Source organism: Aspergillus aculeatinus, assembly GCF_003184765.1.
Source record: "Aspergillus aculeatinus CBS 121060 unplaced genomic scaffold BO66scaffold_24, whole genome shotgun sequence".
Classification (NCBI taxonomy): Eukaryota; Fungi; Ascomycota; class Eurotiomycetes; order Eurotiales; family Aspergillaceae; genus Aspergillus; species Aspergillus aculeatinus.
Genome location: NW_020291493.1, coordinates 81,836 through 105,282, shown reverse-complemented (window position 1 = coordinate 105,282; position 23,447 = coordinate 81,836). Strand labels below are relative to the sequence as shown.

Below are 23,447 nucleotides of genomic sequence, written 5' to 3'. Positions count from 1 at the left end.
ACAATGGAATGAAAGAGTAGAATAATGGGCGTCATGATTGATTTTTTTTCCCATACTTTCCCTTAAAATATGTACATACATACATACATACATACATACCTACCTACCTACCTACCTACATAGATACACCAGTGTGATACCTTTTCTAATGCTTGGTCCTTCTTCTCAAGACGAATGTTTGGCACAAGCTCGAGTGTATGAGGTAACGCTACAGTCGAGGCACTCAGGCACTTACTCAGGCAACGAGACTGTGGGGAAGCTCCGAAGTCTGACAACGTCTAGAAGCTGATTGGTGGAGGAGTGGGGCATGGCTGGCGACGTCATCGAGCTGGGATTCCCAATAGGGAAAGCACGATGGATTGGCACTGCACTGCACTGCACTGGGCACTGCATGGATGCAGTGCAGGCCATCCGCCTTGATCGTTCCTTCCTTCCTCAGCCTCATCCGTCGGATTCTTTTTTCTGACGGAGGTTGAATTTCTTGTTGGCCGGGCTTCAATTTCATCATTCTTCCGCCATCATCCGATCTGGACCTGGTCGAATAACATTATCATCTCGATAGAATACAAGCAAGTTACAAATACATCAATGCTGCATCAACCTACTTTTTTTACTCTAAATATTATTAGTGCTATTGATGTTCAAGTCAATTGACAAAGGTAACTTAATTTACTTCCCCTTCCCCTCCCCCTCCAATTAATCAATCATCATTCATCACCCAATGCGTCTTCCCCTCCTTGTGGCTCGTTCTCCCACCATCACCTCCTCTTCCTCTTCCTCTTCCTCTTCCTCCTTCTCCATCCTCCGTCATACGAATCTAGTTCAACTTCCATCCACTGCTGCTCCTGCTCATCGCCGTTATTTAACTATCTTATCTTCCCCTTCATCATCATCATCATCTTCTTCTTCTCACCGTCCTACACTCTGTCGCTGCGGTTGCCGTAACATCACTTCCTGTCGCTGCCACTGCTGTGCTCATCCTTCCTCGATATCTGCCCGCAATATTCCAGCTAATCCCCACCTGTGTCCCTCTTCTTCTCCCTTGACCCCTCCGCTTGTTCGCTCATTCTCAACCACTAGACCCGCCAAGATGGTCAAGCAATATAAGCTCAAGAACGTCTCGTCCTTCGCGGATGTCAAGGAATTGGACAAGGTTGAATGTGAGGTCGAAGGCATCGAGGAGGGCAAGGTGCTCCTGGTTCGTCATGATGGCCAGGTTCATGCTATGACCCCCAAATGTACCCATTACGGTGCACCCTTGAAACTCGGTGTGGTGGCCCCGGAGGGCCGCATCACTTGCCCCTGGCACGGAGGTAAGCTCGTTTGGCCCCCAGTGTCTGGACTCTCGTCATTAATCGTCACTCATAGCCTGCTTCAATGTCGTCACTGGTGATGTCGAGGATGCTCCGGCCCCGAATGCCCTCAAGAAATTCGAGATCTTTGAACAGAATGGTGCCGTTTACATCAACGCAGAGGAGTCCGACATCAAGGCTGCTCAGCGGGATCCTGCAATGAAGTGTAAATCATCTGACTCGGAGAGGCTGGTCGTCGTTGGCGGGTATGTGATCTCCGATGCGAGTACAAAGACGGATACTAATGCAGGGTGCGAGCAACAGTGGAAGTGGTACTTTCGGTGTGGTCCAGGCGATCCGTGAACTGAAGTACACTGGTGCCGTGACTGTGATCAGTCGGGAACCCAATCTCATTATTGATCGGACCAAGCTGTCCAAGGCGTTGATCGCGGACCCCGAGAAGATTCAGTGGCGACCCGAGGAGTGGTACAAGGAGGCCTCCATTGAATTTGCCCACGATGACGTGACTGGTGTTGACTTTGCAAAGAAGACAGTTTCCACCAAGTCGGGCAAGTCGTACCCTTACACCAAACTAGTCCTGGCTACCGGAGGCGTGCCGCGCACGCTTCCCTTGGAAGGATTCAAGGATCTGGGTAACATCTTCGTGCTTCGCACCATTCCCGATGTGCAGGCTATTCACCAGGCGCTGGGCGAGCAGAAGAACAAAAAGGTTGTCGTCATCGGCAGCTCTTTCATTGGTATGGAGGTGGGCAACTGCCTCGCGAAAGAAAACGAAGTCACCATCGTCGGCATGGAGAAAGCCCCCATGGAGCGGGTTATGGGTGAACAGGTTGGCCGCATATTCCAAAAGAATCTGGAGAAAGCAGGTGTCAAGTTCAAGCTGGACGTGGGCGTCTCCAAAGCGACACCCTCGAGCTCTGACTCTAGCAAGGTTGGGGCGGTTCATCTCGATGATGGCACCGAGCTGCAAGCCGATCTGGTGATCCTCGGTGTTGGCGTGCGTCCCGCGACCGACTTCCTCAATGACAACCCAGCGGTCACTCTCGAGAAGGATGGATCTATCAAGACGGACGAGCACTTCGCCGTCAAGGGACTGAACAACGACGTCTTTGCCATTGGCGATATCGCCACCTACCCATACCACGGACCCGGTGCTGACCAGGAGAACGGCAGCTACACCCGGATCGAGCACTGGAATGTAGCTCAGAACGCCGGTCGTGGCGTAGCCCGTGCCATCGTTCACAGCCTGAAAGCTGGGTCACTGCAGTCCCTGAAGCCTAAGGCATTCATTCCGATCTTCTGGAGTGCTCTGGGCGCTCAGTTGCGGTACTGCGGTAGCACAGTGAACGGGTGGGACGATTTGATCCTGCAGGGAGAGCCGGAGAACGGGAAATTCGCGGCCTACTACACCAAGGGAGAGACGGTAGTGGCCGTGGCGACGATGGGCATGGATCCGATCATGGTCAAGTGTGCGGAATTGATGCGGCGGAAGAATATGCCGACCAAGTCGCAGATCCAGGGTGGGGCGGACGTCTTGGCTGTCGATGTTCCTTCTTCAGTGAGGATTTAAGGATTGAATCTAGTACTCATAGTCAATAGTCTAATAATACCAGCTCTTTTGCAAGGAGACAATTTATAGGAGGCTTGAGTAATGGCGGTCTTTGAGATATGCTGGAACCCCTGCAACTCTGGTTAAGCCGGAGAACTAGTCCTGTCGGAGATATATATCAATGCAGAGCGCATGGGCGGCATTTCTCACACAACCAGAGGCCCAGTTTGTCCATGCGATTTTGGCTCTACCGAAGGGACTTCAAACCCATTTAAATCTATTGGACGACTAAGAAAATCTACCGACGGGCTTTGAGCCCTACACCGCTCCTCGAGTCACCTACCACCAACACACGATCCGCAGCAAGTGATTGATTCCACACTGATCAGAAAAAAACGTAATTTTGATTCATCCATCTAACGCCGGGCAAGAGATACAGCAAAGGTGAGCATCAAGGCAAGCAGATGAAGTATATAACGTGAACAGAGAAAGCCAACAGAAAAAGAAACAGACCACAATATTAACATGATTCCATTTCTGGCCCGGTGGGAGCCAAAAGGAAGCGGTGCGTTTGCATATGGAGCCGAGCTCGGATTCGACTCCTTCGTTTTTGTTTTTTCTACCACGAATTATGCTGCAGCCCCTCGTTGGATACACTCACTCACACACACACATGCAAAGAGGAAGCAAACGGGACGACAATCATTGAGGGAAGTCACCTAGTCCTTGGACTTTTTCTCCTTCTTCTCCTTCTTTTCCTTTTTAACGGAGGAGGAGGAGGACTTGCTCTTCTTCTCCTTCTTGGGCTTGGTTTTTGTGGGTGTAGCAGCAGTATCTTCGGCCTTTTTGGCATCATCGTCGACGACGACGTCGTCGTCCCGGAGCTCATCCACCCGATCCGCGGGAGCGGCGCTGAGCGGGACGGTGAACGAGACCGAGGGCGGCGCGTCGACGCTCGCCTGGCGGCGCGGGGTGCCCATGCCACTACCGCCCAGCCCGGTGGAGAGGATCCCGTTCCGCTCGTCCTCCAGCACCCGCGCTTCCTCCTCGGAACTGAGCATCGTGCCCTCGATGCTGATGAACCCCCGGTCCCGTTCCGAGCCCGGGATCACGTCGATGTCGACCACCCGGAACTTGATCGTGCCACGCACGCGGTGGCCCGACACCGACTGGAAGTAGCCCTCTGCCCCGTCATCGTCGTCTTCGTTGGTGTTGTTGAGGTCGTTGGTGGTGGAGATGTCCGGGTTCGAGTTGGAGGGGTTGAGCGGGTTGGCGTCGGAGGCGAGGGTGACGGGGCTGAAGTGTTCGAGTTCCGGGTCGAATTGGGGCTTGGGATCGGATTCCGAGGTGTCCGAGTCGGAGTCGTCTGAGTTGGTGGTGGATGAGTTGGTTTCGTCGTCTTTGGGGGTGTTCTTCGCGGTTGTGGTAGTGGTGGTGGTGGTGGACTCGTCCTCGTGTTCGTCGCCTGGAGGAATCCACTTCCAGTTGGAGGGGAGGCGTTTCCGTTCGATACCCACGGAGAAGAGGTTCAGGGCGATCGCGCCCAGGAACCCCTCCGACTGTACGTTGACCCACCCCTCCAGGAGCTGACCGCGCTGCGGGCGGAAGACCAGGAAGGTCGCCGTGAGGTAGACGTAGAGGACTCCGTATTCGCCGGCGGTGCGCGCCAGGGTGAGGGGTTGCGGGTGGTCTTCGGTGGCCGCGCCCGCCGCGGCGGACTCCGGGCTGTTGGGCGGCGTGCTGGAGATCGTCACGTTGGAGTAGGCCAGCACGATACCCTCGAGCGGCGGGTAGTAGGTCAGGAGCAGCGGGGACAGGTGCTCCGCCATCAGCGAGGCCTGCGCGTGGGTCGGAGAGATGGAGATGGGCGATAGCGGGAGGTAGAGGGTTGCGGTGGTGAGGGTGTAGGGGGAACTTTCGGCAGGCGTAGTGGTTGTGGACTTCTTTTGACTCTTGATTGTTGACTTCTTGCTGCTGCTGCTGCTACTACTGCTGCTTTTCTTCTCGCGAATGGGCATCGGGGTCGCTTCTTCGTCGGTGACCGTGTGCTTGCGCTTTTTCTTCGATGGGGATGAAGTGTCCTTGTGCTTGCGTTTGCGCTCCTTCTCCGGCGAGCGATTCGCTGCCGGGGAGGCAACGTGTGAGTCGATCTCCATCGCGTCGATGGCCATTGTGACTGTTGAAAGCGCAATGGATGCGCTGCGTCGCAATCTGGGGAGTGCGGAGGACGGACTTTACGATGTCGAGAAACTTTTTTTTTTACCTTTTTTTTTTTCTTCCCTCTCCGTTTTTCCTGTTCGGGGAGAATGATGTCGGGCGGTGGGTGGGGCGGTGAGAGATAAGCGCTGGAAGACAAGGGGAATGGATCACTTCCGTATTTCCCCAGTATAAACATCAATTCACATTTTGGCTGTAGCTGACATTAGATGGAGGAATAAGCGAGTTTTGTCTGTCAGTCAGTGGAATCTTGGTGGTTTTTCTCTCATGGCGTCGCTTTTGTCTTATATGGGATGGGCTGTCCTCCCTAATGTAAGTCCTCCAGGTTTCCCCGCGACACTGCGTCCCGCCAGGTGTCCCGTCAATCGGAGAGTGCTATACAGCACGCGCACGGCACCGATTATGCCAGGTATCGCTGACAGATCACCTTGACAGTATGCCACATCGATCGCCCAGAGTGTCTACTATGGACTTACTATTCGCGCTGGTGAACCTCGGCCCCAGCCCGGCACCCCTCGATACGCTCGGCATCGCCGTCGCATCTTTATCTTGGTCGTGACCAGCTACCTTCTCTATACGCTTTACGAGACCTTCCACCGGGTGCAAATCGCAGGCGATTTCTACAAGGCTCTTGGGGTCTCGCCCCTGGCCGACGAACGAACAATCAAGTCGCGCTTCCGCCGGCTGGCTGCCCAGCACCATCCGGACAAGATCGGAGCGGGCGACGGGCTGCGCTCCGACGGCTATTTCGTCTATCTGAAGCTGGCGCAAGACACGTTGTTGGATCCAGTTCGACGCTTTGCTTACGATCGGTTCGGACCGAGCATGCTCGAATGGGGAGAGAAGAAGACGATGCAGGAATTCATGTTTGCTGGGTTGCAGCGATCGGTCCCGCAGTACATCGGCGGTCTGGTGACCATCATGATTTTACACTTCACCTGGTGGTCAGAATGGGGGCGCTATGTGGGTTTCCCCCTGAAATACCTCTTCTTTGAAACACCCTCGTACTGACAAACCCCCCCGTCCAGTGGCGCTTTTTTACCTTTGCAGCTCTGATGATCCTCGAGTTGGCACTCATCACACATCCCAAGGCGTTGTTCTTTCCCGCATCCTACCTCCCGGATGCCGTGCAGGGACTATTCGGCATCTCCTCGAAGAACTCCGGGTTCTATCTGCTGCCGTTCCAGATCCTGACGCTGGCCCAACGGGCCTCGGTGACGCTGCATATCTTCATCTCGCAGGTCACCCCCCCGGAGATCGGCCGACGTGCTTCGTCCAGCGCGGGGGAGCAATTGCATCCGAAGACCATGCAGCAGTTGGGACAGCTGCTGCAGTTGTCCCGGGCCACTGACGGCGAAGCGACTCAGCTACTGCAGCTGGGATTTGCACCGTTTAAGGGTGATCGTGAGGGCGTGGCCACGCTGCGCAAGGGAATGAAGGAAGGCTTGGTGCTGAGTAGCGTCAGAGCCAGTCCGGGGGTGCAGCAGGCTGTGGCGGAGGTGATCCAGCGGAAGAAGCAGGGGAAGGCAGATTGAATTTTGTATATGTGAGGGTTGCGAATCTGTAAACTAATGCTCTTCGTAAGTCACGGACCACGTTGAGTTGTAACTATTATAAAGCGCGTCTGATTGTATGAACATCACAAGTGTCATCACTATTTCGTGGCAATCCTGTCGTACGCGATCGGGAGGGGAATTGATTAGGGATGGAACGCATCTGGACCACTGCAGTTGCCATTATTCATCGAATTCGGGTTGAGGTTCGGCCCCCATCGAATTCCAACCAGGCCACGAGAAGCAAACTACTACAAATGCACAAGAATTCATCAACCATGAATGGAGGAGGGGGGAATAAGCGGAAGGAGGTTAGATAAGGGTCAAATGGGGTTCAGCTTCGTATACTCAAATCCTACCGTCAGGCGGGGATTAATTTACCCATCCATTGTCTCATCCTCATCATGGTTGTGTTCTGGTCTGGTGGTTGGATTTCGTGTTGAGAGGATCAGAGTGGACACGGGGATTAGTTACGAATACTAGAACACTAGAGATGACGAAGGGAGGGGAGATGTGATGACATTCCGGAAGTGGAAAGCCGATCGGTAATGATGGTGATGGATGATGGTGGAAGAAGAAGAGTTTTTTTTTTTCGTCATTTTTTTCTTGGTTGGGATGAGGTATTTCTGGGCTGCCTCTTCTCTCACGCATCACTTGCATGGGGGAGGGTTCGATGACTACCGGTAGTAGTCTCGGTGTCCGTTCCGGCGTTGCCTCGGCGGTTGACCAGGCGTGATCACAGAGAGCAATTAGTACGTACTACGTGCAGATGTGTGTGAGTGTGTGTGTGAAAGTAAGAAAGAGAGAGGAAAGAAGATGGTTAGAGCACGTATGTCACGGATGCGTGTGGATAGGCAACAGGTGATCCCAGAATTGGGTCATGATGTTGCTGCTACTGCTTGCTGCTGCTGCTGCTGCTGCTTGCTTCTAGACGATCACAAGCAGGATCTTATTCGTAACCAGACCCGTTCGACGCAAGCTGGGAGGGAGTGCACAAAAGTCTAACGCGGCCGAGGCGGGACGGACGATCCATATTTTCCCTTTCGATAGTTGAAGGGCGAAAGAGACAAGACATGGTTGGAGTAAGAACTAAAAGAAGGGGTGGATTTTAATTTGGGATAAGAGACGGGGACGAGACGAGACGAGACGAGACGAGACAAGACAAGACAAGACAAGACCAAAACTACCATTATTCTAAACCATCCCATTTGTTTTGGGGTATACCTGTGAAATCGGGATGAATAGGATGAATGGGATGAATGGGATAGAGTGGTTTTCTGTGGAAAGGCCGAATTGATTCTCAACCAGAGGACAATCAATCACTTGACATGAATAGAGAGGAAAGAGAAGCCGAAGAAGCAAGCACAGCAAAGCACAGCAACGCAAAGTACCGGACTCGGAAGTAGAATACCACCACTGCACTGCACCACTTCTGCCCCCGGAAGATCCTGGAAGGGGGAAGAGACTGACTAAATAACTAACACTCTAACTAAGTAGTCATTTGAATTCAACTCATTGACTAGCTCAACTTCACCAATTCAGCTATTTCTAGTAGATACTCACAGACTCTATGTACAGTAAGTAGTACGATGAACTACTACATACAATACATAGTATGAAAGGAAAAGTACCTTCCTTATATATGCGTCCTCCGTATAGTCTGTGTATTGTGGTGGTTTCCGTACCGTCCCAGTCCATTCCTGGGTCCCATCCGATTAGGGGATCCGCGGTAACGAGGCGTATGAAGACTTCATCCCTTCGAGCTTCTCTCTCACTGACCGCACCAGAAAACTCGTTCCCTAGACGAGCAACACACAACATCCACCCAACCAACCACCACCGCAATGAAACTACCACACGGCGCCTCGACATCCCCATTCCCTTTCATCCCTCCCCCGTCCTTCCTTTCTTTCTTTCCTCTCCCCCCTTCCTCCCTCTCTTCCCATACTATACCCACGATCAACACCACCCACCACCGCCATCACCACTATTCTAGGCCTCACCACCAGACTATGTCACCGCGGCCTCACCCTGCCTGTCTCGATCAGCCCTGCCAGACTCTCGCCTCGCCTTGACCCGATCTCGCCGCCGTGTTTGACCCGATCCACGCCAACGTTCTTCTCTCCACCACCACCAACCAACCAACCTTACTCTCCGTCACCCACGTCACGATCACCGTTGAATTCCTCATTCACCCCCTTCCCCTTCCTAACCTTCTTCGTCCGATCATTTGGGTCTTAAACTCCTCGTCGCCACTCAGCCTCAAGACGAACCTCGCCTCGGTTTCTTTTCTCTCTCCACCACCGTTCGGGTAGCCTCCTCACCCACTCTCCTCTCTGAAGGGACGAACACTCCCTTCTGAAATCACCTCCACTCCCCGGACCTATTCGACCACCAAGATACCGGCGGCCAGCGCTACTATGGCCACCACCACAACCGTTACCACAAACGGTCGCTCCAGCCGGTCTGGAAGCTCGAAGAAGATGGTCGTACTCAAATTGTCACCCGATCTACTAAGTCAATTTGCGACACCACCCCCCGAGAGCAAGGAGTCGACGGACAAGAAGCACATCGACACCCCGGCCGAGTCCCCGGTCAAGATCAAGGAGCCATCGTCCCCGGCTTCCTCATCGGCGGAACTACCGCCCCCGCCCTCCTCCGTGGACAATGCCTCCGATGCAGCATCTACGCCTGCTGCGGGCACCTCCGCTGCCGACACTCCCCGTCGCAAGGGCGTGCCGGGTCCTAAGCCGGGGAGCAAACGGGGCCTAGGCCAAACGGGTGAGACTTACCCGAGGCCGAGAGGCAAGCCCGGTCCTAAGAAGAAGCCTAGACTGTATGTGATGGTTGCTCCTATTCTCTCAATGCGCATGTCTCACTAACACTGCTGGCCGTACAGTGACGACGGGACTGTCGACCATGCCAAGTTGGCTGCCAATCATAAGCTCGGCCCCAAGGCCAATCTCGGCGCAATCAATGCCGGTCTACGGGCGCTGGACCGTACCGGTGCTCCGTGTCGGAAATGGGAGCGCAAGCCCTTGCAGCTGAAAAGCTTCACAGGCATCCAATGGGCTCTGCCAACCTGGCGCGCTCCCAAACCCCCCAAGCCCGAGGAGAATGGCGAGGCCAAAGAGATGGCACTCGAGACGGGCGACAGTGACAGCAAGGCCAACCAAAGTGCCAGCGGCGTGCCCAGCGAAAAGAGCAACATGGGTGATGGAGATATCACCCCATTGCCTTCGAATATCCCTGACGCCTCCTCGCCGGCTCCTGCCATTGCTATGACTGCCTAGTCGCCTCATATCGCATTCTCACACCTACTTAATGCTTTTTCTTTCTTGTATATTATTTACCTTTGTCCCTTTCTCTTTCATGTTGACTCCCATATACCGATTCAGCCCCCATCACTTTTGATGGGGTACGTGACCGTTATTCGGTACTACCTCTTTTTTGTTTGCTGCCTTTGTTGCTGGGTTGGCGTTGGAACAATCTCGGCCAGGTCACCTCGGTGAACTGCCACACATGATGGTTATTTATCACTGCCTCGAGTGATTCTTCTGATTTAATGTTTCCTCGGTTTCTTGCTCTTTGTTTCCTTCTTTGTTATGTAACACTAGAATTATCGGGTACGGGAACGATCCCCCGTGCAGGGCATGGATGAGCTACTTATTGTAGCAGTTGGAAGCATGTACATTTGCACGGTATATGGATACTAGTTCATCAATCTGGGTGATCAGGATGATCTATCGGCTGGGTTTCTGTTTGTCATGAACATCATCTCATGAATGAAAATCGGCTTCGCTATCCATCGGCATTAATTGTTTTACCGAGTATTTGATTCTGTAAAGATATACATTGGGTCGGTTGTGATTGGTATTCAGATGCCAGCTATTAGTTTGGGAGGGGACAGATGTGTAGAGGGTGCGATGGTATCACGGTTTGGGAAGTGACTACTAGAATGGCAACTATATGTAGATGAACATGTACTGTACTTCCCCTCGGGCTGGTGATACACACACACACACACACCGTCTGCATCATCTCGCAACATCCAGTCACCAGGAGCATTGTGTTGGTAGGTAGACATGCAAGGGCAAAGCATTCTTTTCCTTTCTTGCCTTCCACTTGGCTGGTTCCTGTCAGATGTCATTGACATGCTGCCCCGGGATTGCATTTCTGTTTCCCCGCAGTATGTGTGTCTTGGTCAGGCCATCATCCCCTGTCATACTTCGAATGTGTTCCCTTCCCCTCCCTCCCTCCTTCTCTCTCGGTCCTTCGGTCTCTGTCTCTCTCGTCACGCGAGCTTCGACATGACCGCTTTCCCCCTGATCCTCGGATCCCCCCTTCATCCTCTTCTTCCTCTCTACCAATTTCTTTCCTGTACGGGCTATGTGGACAGACTCTTATCGCGGTCTAACTCAGCTGAACTTGGGCCCTGATCAGGTGTGAGCAAGCGAGGATTCCTCAATTCTCCTCACTCGGTTCCTTTGAAACCCACCGAGTATTTTGTGCTCTCAATCTGTATGTCGAACTTCTCCAACTCAGTCTACGGGTGGTAATTCTCCACAATCCGCCGGTTACGGACAACCTTCAGTCCAATCAGGTGGACCGCCGGACGAACAAGAAAAGAGATTATAGAACAAAAGAAGAGGAGGGGAAAAAAAGGCAAGGTCAAATTTACACAGAGAACATAGAGAGCACATTGTGGAGTCAGCGAATGGAGCAACGTGCGGGACATACTTCTGTGAGTGACTCTGAAACCCGAGTCAGTCATGCTTTTGACTTTATGTATACAAGATTACAGTATGGACGTGTATTGACCAGTTGGGGGCTTTTGGTGTTTCCTTCCCACCCCCCACCCACCACTAAATTAACTAGTAGTCAGTTACTGAACAGGAATAATGACTGACGCATCGTTTCCCCCTTCCGGTGGAGCTCCTCGAGCTCCTCCTCTCTCGACTACTACAACTACTAACGTTACTACTACAACCACCACCACCACCACCCCATACACTCATCCTCCGAGTATTTCCTCTATCCCACGTCGTTCGTCCTACGCATCCGTTCTGTCCGGTACTGCCGCTCTCTCCTCCACCAGCAGCTCCTCGTTTTCCCATCTGAACCTCGCATATCCAGCCCCCCCGCCTTTGACCGCCGCCGACAGCCGCCTGTCCAGGCTATCCGCCGCCGTGGATGCTGATATCATGAACTCGCCCTGGCGGTCGTCTCCCGGTGAGACTCTGCCTCCTCATTCCCGTAAATACGCCAGCTTTCCTCTTCACGATCCTTTCGCCCACCAGCCGGGCAGCTTTACCGACACCGTTCCCTCCTTCACCCCCTCTTATCTCCGCAACTCCCGCTATGTCTCCCGCCTTGAAGCTGCCCGTCGGGCCAAACTCGCCGCCCATCGAGATGCCAACGTGCCCTCCGCCACGTCAATCCCCCCATCAACCTCGTCGAGTCAGGCTAGCTTGCCCCGGATCACCCCTTCCCATCGAGGCATGACCTATGATATTGTCGAACGAGAGACTCCCAACGACGATGACCATTTACTCCCCTTACCCTCCGGGTGGAATGCGGCGGATAAATACTCGGGATTGGAGCTGACGAACGGCGGCTTCGAGGTTCGGTACACGGGCCCAGTCAATAAGCATGATCATGAGGCGGCGGCCGTTCGCGCGGATAACCCCATGCCTCCGCAATGCGGGATCTACTACTTTGAGATCACCGTTCTATCCAAACCTAAAGAAGGGTATGTGCTGATTGAAAGTGCTGACTGAGGGTTCGTGTGGGGTCCGGCTGACAATATTAGGATGATCGGCATTGGATTCTCAAGCAAGAAAGCGTCGATGGAAAGGTTACCGGGCTGGGAACAAGAATCCTGGGCCTATCATGGGGATGACGGCAAGTCCTTCTTTGGCGAAAGCCAAGGACAAGGTCGCCAATACGGTCCAACTTTCGGAGCAAATGATACGGTGGGATGCGGGGTGAACTTTGCAACCGGCTGTGCCTTTTTCACCAAGAACGGCGTTTTCTTAGGTAGGTCGTGGCACTTTGCAGCCCAACCGACCGAAAGAGGACTAAGTAGTACACAGGGAACGCGTTTCGGGAGCTACGAAACCTCAAAGTCTATCCATCGGTGGGAATGAAGAAGCAACCGCCGGTGCATATCATCGCAAATTTCGGCCAGCAGCCCTTTATGTTCGACATCGATGACATGGTCAAGGTATTGCTTGGTCCCTGCGGCCCTTCTTCTGCCATTCGCCTTTGCTGACATACTTCTACCACAGAAAGAGAAGTCTCTGGTCTATTCGGAGATTGCCCTGACCAGCACCGCCAATCTCCAGCCGCCATTGGATGAGAATGCCTTACTCCAGGAATTAGTGGCGCAATTCCTTGCCCATGACGGCTACGTGGAAACGGCCCGCGCGTTTGCCGAAGAGGTGGCGGCGGAGTCGACGGCGTTAGAGAACGGCCGACCCACTTCGCTACAGAAGTATGAAGTCGAGGAGGACGTGGAAGCAGTCAATCGACAGAGTATGACTCTCCTTGTGCTCACCTGCGGTATCTATAGTGCACTGACTCTGTGAACTTTCTCCAGAGATCCGAGCCGCGATCCTCGACGGAGATATCGACAAGGCGCTTAAGTACACCAATGCATATTACGCCAATGTGTTACAGACCTACCCCCATATTCATTTCAAATTGAGATGTCGCAGATTTCTGGAAATGATGCGGCGGTGCAGTGAGCTATCAGCAACGGCGTCGAAGCGGGGACGATCGACGAATGGCTTGTTGGACAGCGCGGTGTTTGACCAGGAAATGGAATTAGATGACCAAGTGCACGACGGGGACGGATGGGAAGTCGAGGGGATGGAGATTGAAGACTCCGAGACGGCAGCCAAGTCAAAGGAGCTGCTAACCGAAGCTGTACAGTATGGACAACAGCTGTTCATCGACTATCCACCCGATGAACGGGGCGGGGACCGGAAGATGTTGGAAGACATCTTCTCCTTAGTGGCCTATCAGGACGCGCGCCAGTCGGTGCATGGGCACTATCTAGACCCGGCCAACCGCATAGCCGTGGCAGAAGAGTTGAACTCGGCCATTTTAGGTAGGCAAACCGGGGATCATGGATGGGTGGCTGCATTGGGTTACGCGGTGGCTAATAATTCGAAACAGTGTCCCTCGGCAAGTCATCGTCGGCGGCGCTGGAGCGCCTGTACCAACAGACGGAGGTGCTGGTGAATGAGATTAGCGAGGAAGGCGGCGCTGGGGCGTTCATTAATGTTCGCCATGACTTCTTGCTTTAATGGAGGATGGGACGAAAGGTGTATGAGGACATGTCTGAATCTGCTGTGATTATTCTATCTAACATACGAAAGACTGGTATCTTTGATGAAAGATTTCCCAGAGCGCCGAAGTCATGGGGGCTTTTTTTTTTTCTTTTCTCTTTTTTTCTCGTTTTTGTCCCAGCTTCACAGGCCAAGATCCAGCAGCGCTTTTATGCAGCAGCAGTCAAGGGGGGGGGGTGGTAGGTTGGGCGACAAGGTACAGGTACTAGGTACATACTACTACCTACCTCATAGTACAGTACCTCGCTCATTCGGGGCAGGAATTTAGTCTCGGCTCTAGTGGGGCCGTCCGTCAATGGGTTCATGGTTAGTACGCGGTGTTTGGCTACTCCGTTAGTAGCACCATAATATACATACATACAGTCCATGGTTTGTGGTTTATAAGTCCTTGAAAGATGCTTACTGCATTGCGTGCTGCGAGCAGGTTATGCTGCCTTCCATGAGCTCACTTGAGAAGTCTTCAATGGATTAATAGTAAATAAGTTACTAAGGTAATTACATAGTACCTTACTACTTCCTACTAGGTACCAGGTACTGTACTACTCATGTAGGTATCGTTACCGCCTCCCTCAGACCCGGTTGATTTTCACCGCCCAACTGCCCCTCTCAGAGCCAATCATCAATCGGCGCCGCGGGTCTCCGTCTCGAACGGCTTTCAGCTCCGTTTCTCCATCCCGAGTCCACCGACCATCCACCCATAATCATAATGATTGCATCCATGATTGGTATCATTCCCCTTCATTTCTCTTGGTCCTTGCCACATTCCTTCTTTCTCCCTCTGAGCCACCGACTCATGCTTCAATCGATCAATTGACAACTTCTAGCTTGATCTTTGTCGTCGAAATTTTGGGGAGATTTAAGCAAGAAGCAGAGAATCTACCATGGTCTGGTGGAGTCTGTGAGACGGAAACAGAGACAGACAGACAGACAGACAGACAGACCGACCGACCGACAGACCCTCTCGCGCGATCTGTATCCATCTCGATCTATTCTTGTTTCATCTATCTACGACCGAGCTTGGACAATTGTCGAGGCTCGGGGGCCTCCGGGCCACTTCATCACGTCGTTCCAGGGGTGCCAGCTCAACTGTTAACCCCTCCCTCCCTTTCTCCATTCTTTAGCCGCCGCCGATACTGCTACGGCTGCGTCTGCTGCTACTGCTGCTACTGCTCCCGCTCCTCCTCCTCCTTCTCCAGCCATGGATTCGTCCACTACTGGTCAGCTTCCCAGCATTCCCGCCCACCCAGCCTCTGCCCACGTCTCGACCACGGATCTTCAATGCTGCTGTGGCCGGAATGATTGTGCATTCTTGCTCCATAATCATCTGGCTCTTGAGGGGCTGGAAAAGGATCTTGCAACTGCTGCTAAACTAGGCCAGGTACGTGTCTGCTGGCAGCGTGCTCCGATTTTCCCTACTTTTCCCGTTTAGTGCATTCTGCCTTCGAGTTGCCTGTTTGTTTATCTGCAGATTTGTTTTTTCCCCCGGCCTCTTGTTGGTTCGGCCTTTCGGCCAATACGTCAGGCGGCATCATTGTTGGCAGCGGAGGTCTGTTCCTTCGGCCACTAAATTTCCCACGGTCACTATCGATGCACCTTGCCCTGCCTGATTCTTGGCCTGGAGACGATGAAGTCGTACAGAACTTAGCCAGACATGAGGCTGTCTGACTGGTGGCCTGTCAAATGGCTTTGCCCACTCACTTGCTTGCTTTCGATGGTCGGCCTATATACTTCTCATCCCTCTCACATACTTTCTCTGTACACTCACATGCCTGATTACTCACCTCATGTCCTTGACCCCCTTCACTGACGGAGGGGCGTTATTTCCATCGTTTGCTTATATTGCTTGTCCTTTTATTGGAATTTGACTATCTCGGATTGAATAACTGTTCTCTTTTGGGCGATCGAGTGCCAAGAGGTCTGAAGATTCACGAGACAAGACTGGACGACTGAGGCAGGCCTACCACCTGGCCTGTCACAACATTCCCCAACTCTCTCATGGCGTCTTCCAGTCTCAAGTCTCCCATTCTCTCTCAATGCTTTTTTGTTCGTCATGGCTGTCGCCTCAGACAAGGCCGCATTGGCGGCCACGAGTATGGGCTCCTCATCGCTAACCTTTGCTCTGCAGGCTTTACTGCACCGTCATGAATCTTACATGGCGGAGGCGGAACAGGACCGCCAGCGTCTCCTGCTCAGCATTGAAACTCTCGAACGGGAGAAGCGCGAGGTTCAAGCCGAGAACGCCCGCATCATTGAGGAGAATCGCGACTTGCTGGAGCAATTAGAGGGTCTCAACAAGGCCGTCGCCGATTCTGACCTACACGCCAAATCATTGACATCGCGACTGGAAAACACCGAGACTGAGCTGCGCAAATTGACCATGTCGGCAGCTCGCGCGGCGGATCTCGAGGCCCAGCTCGCACACATGGAGTTGGAGCAGAGTCGACTACAAGAGAGTCTCCAGTCGGCGAAGGAGGAATCCAAGTCGGCCGTCCAACGCTGGAAGCAGGCGGAATGCACTCTCCGTGATCTGCATGATCAAGTTGACCGCATTGAAAAGGAGGCCCGGGAAGAACGAGAGCGCCATGCGGAATTGATCCAACGGATGGAGCGCCGACGAACCGTGGAGCGCGAACTCGATGGCGCGGCTGGTCGATTGAAAGGTGCGGCTGCTGCGCAGGAGCTGGGACGCAATCGCGCGGGCGCCAACGTGGTTTCCCACTTCGTACGCGACATCTTACAGGATAATGCCAACCTACAGATAGGAATCATGGAGCTGCGGGACATGCTCGAAAGCTCGAACCAGGAGGTGCAAAACCTGCGGGATCAGATTTTGTCTCATCAGCCCCTAGCTGCGTCCGACGGGCAGGAATCTCGGCCGTCAACAACTTTGAGCCAGGAACTGGAAGCGCAAGAGTCACGTCGCGTGTCGCAGGAATACCATATTCACCACCATTATCATCCACCCGCTATCCCTGTTGGCGCCAAAAAGGATCGGGGTTCGCTGTTTCGTCGGGGCAGTAAGAAAAGACGATCTTTGGGGAATGCGGCGGTGCTTAATTCGGCCTCGGGAACACGCAAGCCCAATCACCGCTCGCAGTCATCTACCTCCTCCACATCAACTATATTGTCCCAGACATCAGTTTCTATCCCTCCAGCGGCGTCTCATCGGTGGTCATTGCAAACTCCAATGACGGACTCGGTGGCCAGCTCGCCACAGTCCGCTTACCAACCGCCCTCGATCTTCGACCGCGCGGAACGCGGCTGCGACTTCTCCCAGCCAACTAGCCCAGACAGTACCGTCTTTTCCTCTCCATTGACAAGCCGTCGCAGAAAGGGTCACTCCGATGCATCTTTGCGACGGGATGAGACTGATCATCCGACCCATCCCAATGATGATGAGCTGAGATACGACTATCTCACCCAACGTAATCTAGGTGCTGAATCGCCACACAGAGGGGTCGTGGAAGCCGTGATTCCGGAAGAGATAGAGTCGATGCAGTATGCCGAGTCGGAGCGAGCGGCGTCTCCTTTGATAGCAGACATATTTTCTTCTCCCTACCGCTCTGTGCGTCGAGGCTCGTCCCACGAGAGTCTATTCTCCGTGGCGGGGATGGACATTCATGCTCCGAGTCGACGTCCGTCGCGGACGAATGTGAACGACCTTCCTTCGACCACCATGCCTGTCCGCATCCCGCGACGCATTATTTCGTCGAATATGGATCTATTCCCCACAACCCCGGTCATTTCGACGAGCAATGTGACGGTGGGACGAGAGCCAGCCCTAGTGCCAAACCAGCGTCCACAGGCCCTTCTCGCATCAATGACCGGGAACAGACAGCTGCCAACCGAACAAGTCGTCCCTGAAGAGGAATACTCGGATAGTAGCGCTGCTACGCCTTCTCGGAAGCTGTCTTTGCCCCGCCGGGTTGGTGGTTGGGTCCGCGGTCGCTGGGGCACCGCCGCCGTCTCGGGGCATGAAACCATGCAACCGTCCCCAATTGAGGAGGACACTTCTTCCCCAGCGAGGCCCTCCTCCAGTGGAAATAGTACCAGAAGCTCGATGAAGGCTCGAGCAAGCCTAGCTCCGAGCCTGCCCTTCCGGTACCCGGGAGTCAACCAAAAAGGACCGATCATGGGATTTCGCCCCATGTCTCGTGCACCTGTATCCCTACATGCCGACAACTTGGACGAGGGACTTCTCAGGGAGAGCCTTGCTGAGTGACCCTGCTCGGTAATTAATGCCCCGCCAAAGCAACGAACATAGCCTCGTACATAACTCATCTTCGCTCCTTAGATTCGTTCTATTTGAGCATGACTCAGTTGCCTTTGAGCAGCAGCACGTTTTCTGGCTGATCATTTTTTTTTCTGTGGGCCGTTCAATCTTTCTCGAAACGGTATTCGGCCTGTTATCCATCGCTCCAGCGTGTTTCTTTATCCGATTTGATAGACATGATACCCAGGATGTTAGACTTATTACATACAGAACAGCACTGGCTTTTTATAGAAACAGCTATTATTCGCAGATCACACTCTCAAGTCAAGATTTTGTCTTTGAAGACAGATTTACTATCAACAATGTGAGACCATGATTGATTTACCTTAAGTAGAGGAAGAGGTCGAACGTCGAAGTAAGCGGGTAGATCGGTAAGCGAGCTGGTAGTGATATATTTGATTCCTGTGGACTCGACGTCAAACCCTCTTCTCGTTCACCGAGAAGGAATTCAAGTTAAATTGTCGGTCTTGTGATTCGATATATATGGATTGGAATAGCCGTGGAATGATAGAAGCCCTTCTGCTCTGCCTCGGGAGGTGATGTGAAGGGGATCTGCTCGACCGTGAAATTTTGGGCTTCTGCAAGAGGATCAGTCGTTGAAACTGGGCAGGGCGCATCAAGTGAGTGCACTACGGAAAGCGGGGGGAGACAAAGGAAGTTCTACGCACCACAAGCTCTCAAAAATGTCCGGAAAGTATCCTCGTTTCGTAAAGTGGCGGAGATGATGAATTGCTGCAGACCATAGTTGGTGAAGAGGTCCTGGATGGTCGCGACAAGGAGGGGAACAAGGTCAACATCGTAGATCTAGGTAAGAGGTTTCCGGGAGTCAGTTGCGTTCCAGGTGGCTAGCGATGGTGGATTCTCTGGAAGAAACGTCCCAAGAAAAGGACATACCAAATCCGCCCCTAACGCGACATCAAACTTAAGACCCTTCGCTTCACCCAATGCGCCATCTCCCACTCCTCCCGAGGAACCACCACGACCATTACCCAGCCCGGGAATATCCAATGGAGTCCCCCACTCCCAGATCCCCGCCGCGAACCGTTTAGCCGGGGTGTTGTTGTTGTTGTTGTTGTTGTTGTTGTTGTTGTTGTTGTTGTTGTTGTTGTTGTTGTTGTTGTTGTCGTCGCCGTCCCCTTCGCTTATCAGCTTATTCCGCCCCGCACAATCCTGGATCTGCTCGATCAAAGCGATCTCGCGATCGGTCACAACCACGGACTGGGGCTGGAGGTGTTGCGCGCAGAACATCCCCAGAAACCCCGTGCCCGCGCCCAGCTCGATCACCCGTTTCCCGGCGATCCAGGTGTGGGCGGCGCTGGGGTTCGTCGCGAGGTAGGTCCCAAGGTGGAGGGCGGCTTCCCACGTGCGGAAGCCGGTGGTGCCCGCGGAGAGGATCAGGCCGCGGGATTCAGAGGTGATGGTGGTTCGCTGTTGCGCGGGTTGTTGTTTCGGTGGTTGGGGACTGGTGGTTGGATGCGGGGGCGGCGGCGGCGGGGCGGTGTATTTGATGTAGGTGAGTTGTTGGGCTTGTTCGATGGCGGAGGGTTTGGGGTGCGTGAGTAAGGCGCCCCATGTTTCGAGGAGGTCGTCGATGATTTCCTGAAGAGAGGGGAAAGGAGAATTGGTGGGTTAGTTTATTTGACCCGAGTTTGGTGGGAGGGGGGGACGGGGGTGGAACGAGCGGGGAAGGAATGAATTGTTCGGCGATGGTTTGGACTGAACAGATCATATCATACAGATAAAGGGTTCATACTTCCTCCTCCGGATTGGTAAGTGATTGTTCAAGGCGGGCGATGATCAATTTGAGCACGCGCATGCGGTATTGCGCGGGGGGCAGCGGCCATAGGGCGGGGTCGGAATCGTTGAACATGCGGTTGTAGAGGGCATGTTGGGTGGTGGGGGTGAGGAGAATGGCGTTGTCGGGAAGCGAGAGGGAGGGAAGTTCGACTTGTTGGTAGTATTGGGATACGAGACGGTCGAGGGGGGAGGGGGAGGGGGAGGACATGGTGAGAATGAGGTTTAAGTGGGAGGATGGAGACTTGCTCTAGTAGATTGATTGTAAAGTCTCCAAGTACAGTGTTGATAAGGAACGGATGCTGAGTCAGCGTCTCCTTATCAGGCACACGGTGGCGCTAGACCCGATGAGGAATACTTCAGCAGGCCAGTGGAACTAACCGGACTAAGACTAGGGTCGTCTAGCCGAGCCCACAGCCAACTTGTGCACAACGAGACCAAAATTGAATCGAACGCCGCATTTCGAAGCCCCGACCCGACTTGACAGCGACTTCGACAAACCCGCGCCCTCCTTAATCTGCCCCCCTTTTGCTTCCTGTCGCACGCAGATTCCTTCGCTGTCAACTTCCAACCATGGCCGACGCTCCCGTTACCCTGCGGACTCGCAAGTTCATCCGCAACCCCCTGCTTGCTCGCAAGCAGATGGTCGTGTAAGAAGCCTTCCCCGAATGCTATTGCCCGGAGGGATGCTCGGAGGGAGGATACAATACCAAGAAAAAGAGATGGGGAAAGAGATGGGCGAAACATACGACATGACGATTCCAAGGTCGACCGGATGGAAAACACAAGGGAATGTTACGACAATGTGATGGGGAAGATTTTTGGAAACCCCAAAAATCATGTCCCGGGGGCAATATCACATTCAGTGTGTATATATGCGTGAAGGGCAAAGACAGACGAGAAAACCTTCGACTGGGAATTCATCCGAGAGCACCTCCGGGCAATACGACAAAGAATTTTTGCATGACAACGGCAGACGCTGATATTCTGCACACAGGGATGTCCTCCACCCCAACCGCGCCAACGTCTCCAAGGACGAGCTCCGCGACAAGCTCGCCGACCTGTACAAGGCCAACAAGGACCAGGTCTCCGTCTTCGGTTTCCGTACCCAGTACGGTGGCGGTAAGAGCACTGGTTTCGCTCTCGTCTACGACTCCCAGGAGGCCCTGAAGAAGTTCGAGCCCCACTACCGTCTGGTTCGCATCGGTGCTGCCACCAAGATCGAGAAGCCCAGCAGACAGCAGCGTACGTCTTTCCCTGTGTCTCTTGATTCGCCTGGTGTCTCTTTTCGTTTGTACTCACACCCCCTCCAGGCAAGCAACGGAAGAACCGCTCCAAGAAGTTCCGCGGTACCGAGAAGGTCAAGGGCCCCAAGAAGAACAAGAACTAAGCGGCTCGATTCGGTTGAGAGTTCTCTGCGTTTACGTTTACTGGTGAAAATATGGAAGGGGGAAACAAATAGAGTGGCTCGCTGGCCTCGCGTCTTCGCCTCTCGGGACTCGGAGTTGGATGGATTTATCGGTTCCAGGCGGACGGCGCGGCGGCCACGGGTTGAGCTTGATGACTGGGAGGATCTGGGGTATTTCACTCTTTGCGGGAATATTCCCACGGTCTTCTTTGAGCCAACAAACCCTTGGTGGATATGAAGGAACTGGTTGTGTGTGGAGGGCGTTTTACAATTTTTCTTATTTCTCATGGGCGGCCACCGCCAATTCTTCATATCTACAAATATGAAACCATGAATTCGATGACAGGGAACTTCAAAAATCAAATCAGACTTGGAGACCGTTTGGGCTTATTCTGTATGCCGGGGAGGGGAGGAAAAATCAAAACATGGGTGGGATTTCTTTTCCAACACCCAAAAAAGGAGATAAAATGGATACTTTTTTTTATTTTTTCTTTTACTTAGCTCGTGCATCATCACCCCAGATATCCTTTTTTGCTGCCTCTTTTATGACATTCCTCCCGAGATTCTTATCAGTTCATGCCTTCCATGTCCCCTAAACTACCTTAACTACCCCATAAAGTTCTTATCGCATCCTTATCGACCGGTTGATTTGATTTGATCCAGCCCGCAGACCCCTATAGGCATCATGGCCCATGACTTTTCTCTTCCCTTCCTTGACTTTTCTTCACTTTCCAGCCAACCCGGCGTCTTTTTCGTTCCAACCCTGGGCGATTTAACCAAAGTAGTGACCTTCCTTCCCACGGAGAGCCTTATTTCCCAGAACTCTTTTCCTTCCTCCCCGTCTCTGCCCGCTGGTGAACTAGTACGTACTGCACATAGCTTTCTTTCCTCTCGACCAGAAGTAGTGCAGTACAGTATCACTCCGGCTCCCCGGGCTCCGGGTCCCCGGATAGAGATTCCTCTTTTCCGGGTAGCTCCAATCATCCATTCACCTTTCTCCAAGTTATGTTACATTCATTCCAGGAGGGGAGTTGGGAAGGGCCAAGAAACCAATAGAAACGGACAAAAGAGAGACAGACAGACAGACAGACAGACAGACAGACCCTGGACGAGGGTATGAGAGGTCCGAGCTGGAGCGAGGTTACATGATCGTGTTTTTTTTTTTTTTTTCCAGCCTACTTACTTTACTTGCTTACTTCCGTTAAGTCCTTCTAGCCCCATGTCTGAGATCCTCCGGGTGCACAAGGTGAGGGAAAGAGAAGTCGCACCGTTGGGAAAGTTAAAGCACGGGCCTTGGGTGACTTGCTTTGCTTGCGGGATGAGATCCGAGAGGTCGGGGTTAGATCACTTGGAGATGATGGGAAGGATTTATTCTCCAATGGGTGGTGGCTTCTTTTCTTATTTCTTTTCTCTTTGTTTTTTTTTTTTCGGGTTGGGTTGGAGGAGAAGAAGGGAGAAGGAAGAAGGGGAGCGGATGGCTATGGTTATGGTCATGGATTTTCCCTTCTGTAGGTATATACAATGTCATATTAAGTAAGGCTGTCGGGGGTCACCAACAGTATGTTAGTACCAGCAGTGTAACCCCCAGTCAGGCTGCTAACTATCAAATAAACTGCCACTCACTCACTCACCCACTCACTCACTCACACAAACTCTCTCTGGGTAGCATGGACAAGTCCTCGGAAATATCAGCAGCAACAAGAACAACAAAAACGCATTACAATAACCAAGTCCCAACTGAGCGGGATCAACATCTACAGGAGACAAGATAGCAGCCACCCTGAAACCATGAGAGAAAAAAAAAACAAAGCAAAGCAAAGACAATCAGCCAAAAGATAGAACGGATGAGCCTCCCCAGTCGTGCCAATCACTGGCAAATAAGAATCAAAAATCAAAAATCAAAAAAAAAAAAAAAAAAAAAAAAACACAAAACAACAACACCGAGCAAGTCCTGGGAATCACAAATCCAACACAATCCCTAGTAT

At 52.8% G+C, this 23,447-nt stretch overlaps 7 protein-coding genes across 7 annotated transcripts; 5 read left to right on the top strand and 2 right to left on the bottom strand.

The window, feature by feature from the left end:
• Positions 1-455: 455 nt before the first annotated feature.
• nfr1 (putative AIF-like mitochondrial oxidoreductase (Nfrl)) lies at positions 456-2,941 on the top strand. The gene is made up of 3 exons (XM_025647376.1): positions 456-1,313; positions 1,369-1,558; positions 1,617-2,941. Exons 1-3 carry the CDS (start codon positions 722-724, stop codon positions 2,881-2,883), a joined length of 2,049 nt encoding a protein of 682 aa, XP_025503930.1. The 5' UTR covers positions 456-721; the 3' UTR covers positions 2,884-2,941.
• Positions 2,942-3,177: 236 nt separating this feature from the next.
• BO66DRAFT_391913 (DNA-directed RNA polymerase I subunit RPA43) lies at positions 3,178-5,107 on the bottom strand. The gene has a single exon (XM_025647375.1). The coding sequence runs from the start codon at positions 5,031-5,033 to the stop codon at positions 3,582-3,584; it is 1,452 nt and encodes a 483-aa protein (XP_025503929.1). The 5' UTR covers positions 5,034-5,107; the 3' UTR covers positions 3,178-3,581.
• A 153-nt stretch (positions 5,108-5,260) lies between these two features.
• Positions 5,261-6,748, top strand: BO66DRAFT_391912 (J domain-containing protein). The gene is made up of 3 exons (XM_025647374.1): positions 5,261-5,391; positions 5,515-6,042; positions 6,108-6,748. Exons 1-3 carry the CDS (start codon positions 5,347-5,349, stop codon positions 6,612-6,614), a joined length of 1,080 nt encoding a protein of 359 aa, XP_025503928.1. The 5' UTR covers positions 5,261-5,346; the 3' UTR covers positions 6,615-6,748.
• Positions 6,749-8,781: 2,033 nt separating this feature from the next.
• BO66DRAFT_88078 (uncharacterized protein) lies at positions 8,782-10,321 on the top strand. Its single transcript, XM_025653680.1, has 2 exons — positions 8,782-9,468; positions 9,532-10,321. Exons 1-2 carry the CDS (start codon positions 9,053-9,055, stop codon positions 9,923-9,925), a joined length of 810 nt encoding a protein of 269 aa, XP_025503927.1. The 5' UTR covers positions 8,782-9,052; the 3' UTR covers positions 9,926-10,321.
• Positions 10,322-11,533: 1,212 nt separating this feature from the next.
• BO66DRAFT_411430 (putative Ran-binding protein (RanBP10)) lies at positions 11,534-18,209 on the top strand (the record flags this gene model as incomplete). The annotated part of the gene is made up of 8 exons (XM_025649290.1): positions 11,534-12,384; positions 12,445-12,671; positions 12,728-12,858; positions 12,923-13,169; positions 13,234-13,746; positions 13,815-13,921; positions 15,210-15,365; positions 16,113-18,209. The coding sequence occupies 8 exons, from the start codon at positions 11,534-11,536 to the stop codon at positions 18,207-18,209; spliced, it is 4,329 nt and encodes a 1,442-aa protein (XP_025503926.1).
• Positions 18,210-18,461: 252 nt separating this feature from the next.
• BO66DRAFT_87953 (protein-lysine N-methyltransferase) lies at positions 18,462-20,277 on the bottom strand. The gene is made up of 4 exons (XM_025653679.1): positions 20,014-20,277; positions 19,155-19,859; positions 18,929-19,064; positions 18,462-18,838 (listed from the first exon to the last, which is right to left on the bottom strand). Exons 1-4 carry the CDS (start codon positions 20,263-20,265, stop codon positions 18,714-18,716), a joined length of 1,218 nt encoding a protein of 405 aa, XP_025503925.1. The 5' UTR covers positions 20,266-20,277; the 3' UTR covers positions 18,462-18,713.
• A 350-nt stretch (positions 20,278-20,627) lies between these two features.
• On the top strand, positions 20,628-21,444 carry BO66DRAFT_411428 (40S ribosomal protein eS24; the record flags this gene model as incomplete). The annotated part of the gene is made up of 3 exons (XM_025649289.1): positions 20,628-20,704; positions 21,052-21,299; positions 21,368-21,444. 3 exons carry the CDS (start codon positions 20,628-20,630, stop codon positions 21,442-21,444), a joined length of 402 nt encoding a protein of 133 aa, XP_025503924.1.
• Between the last annotated feature and the right edge of the window lie 2,003 nt (positions 21,445-23,447).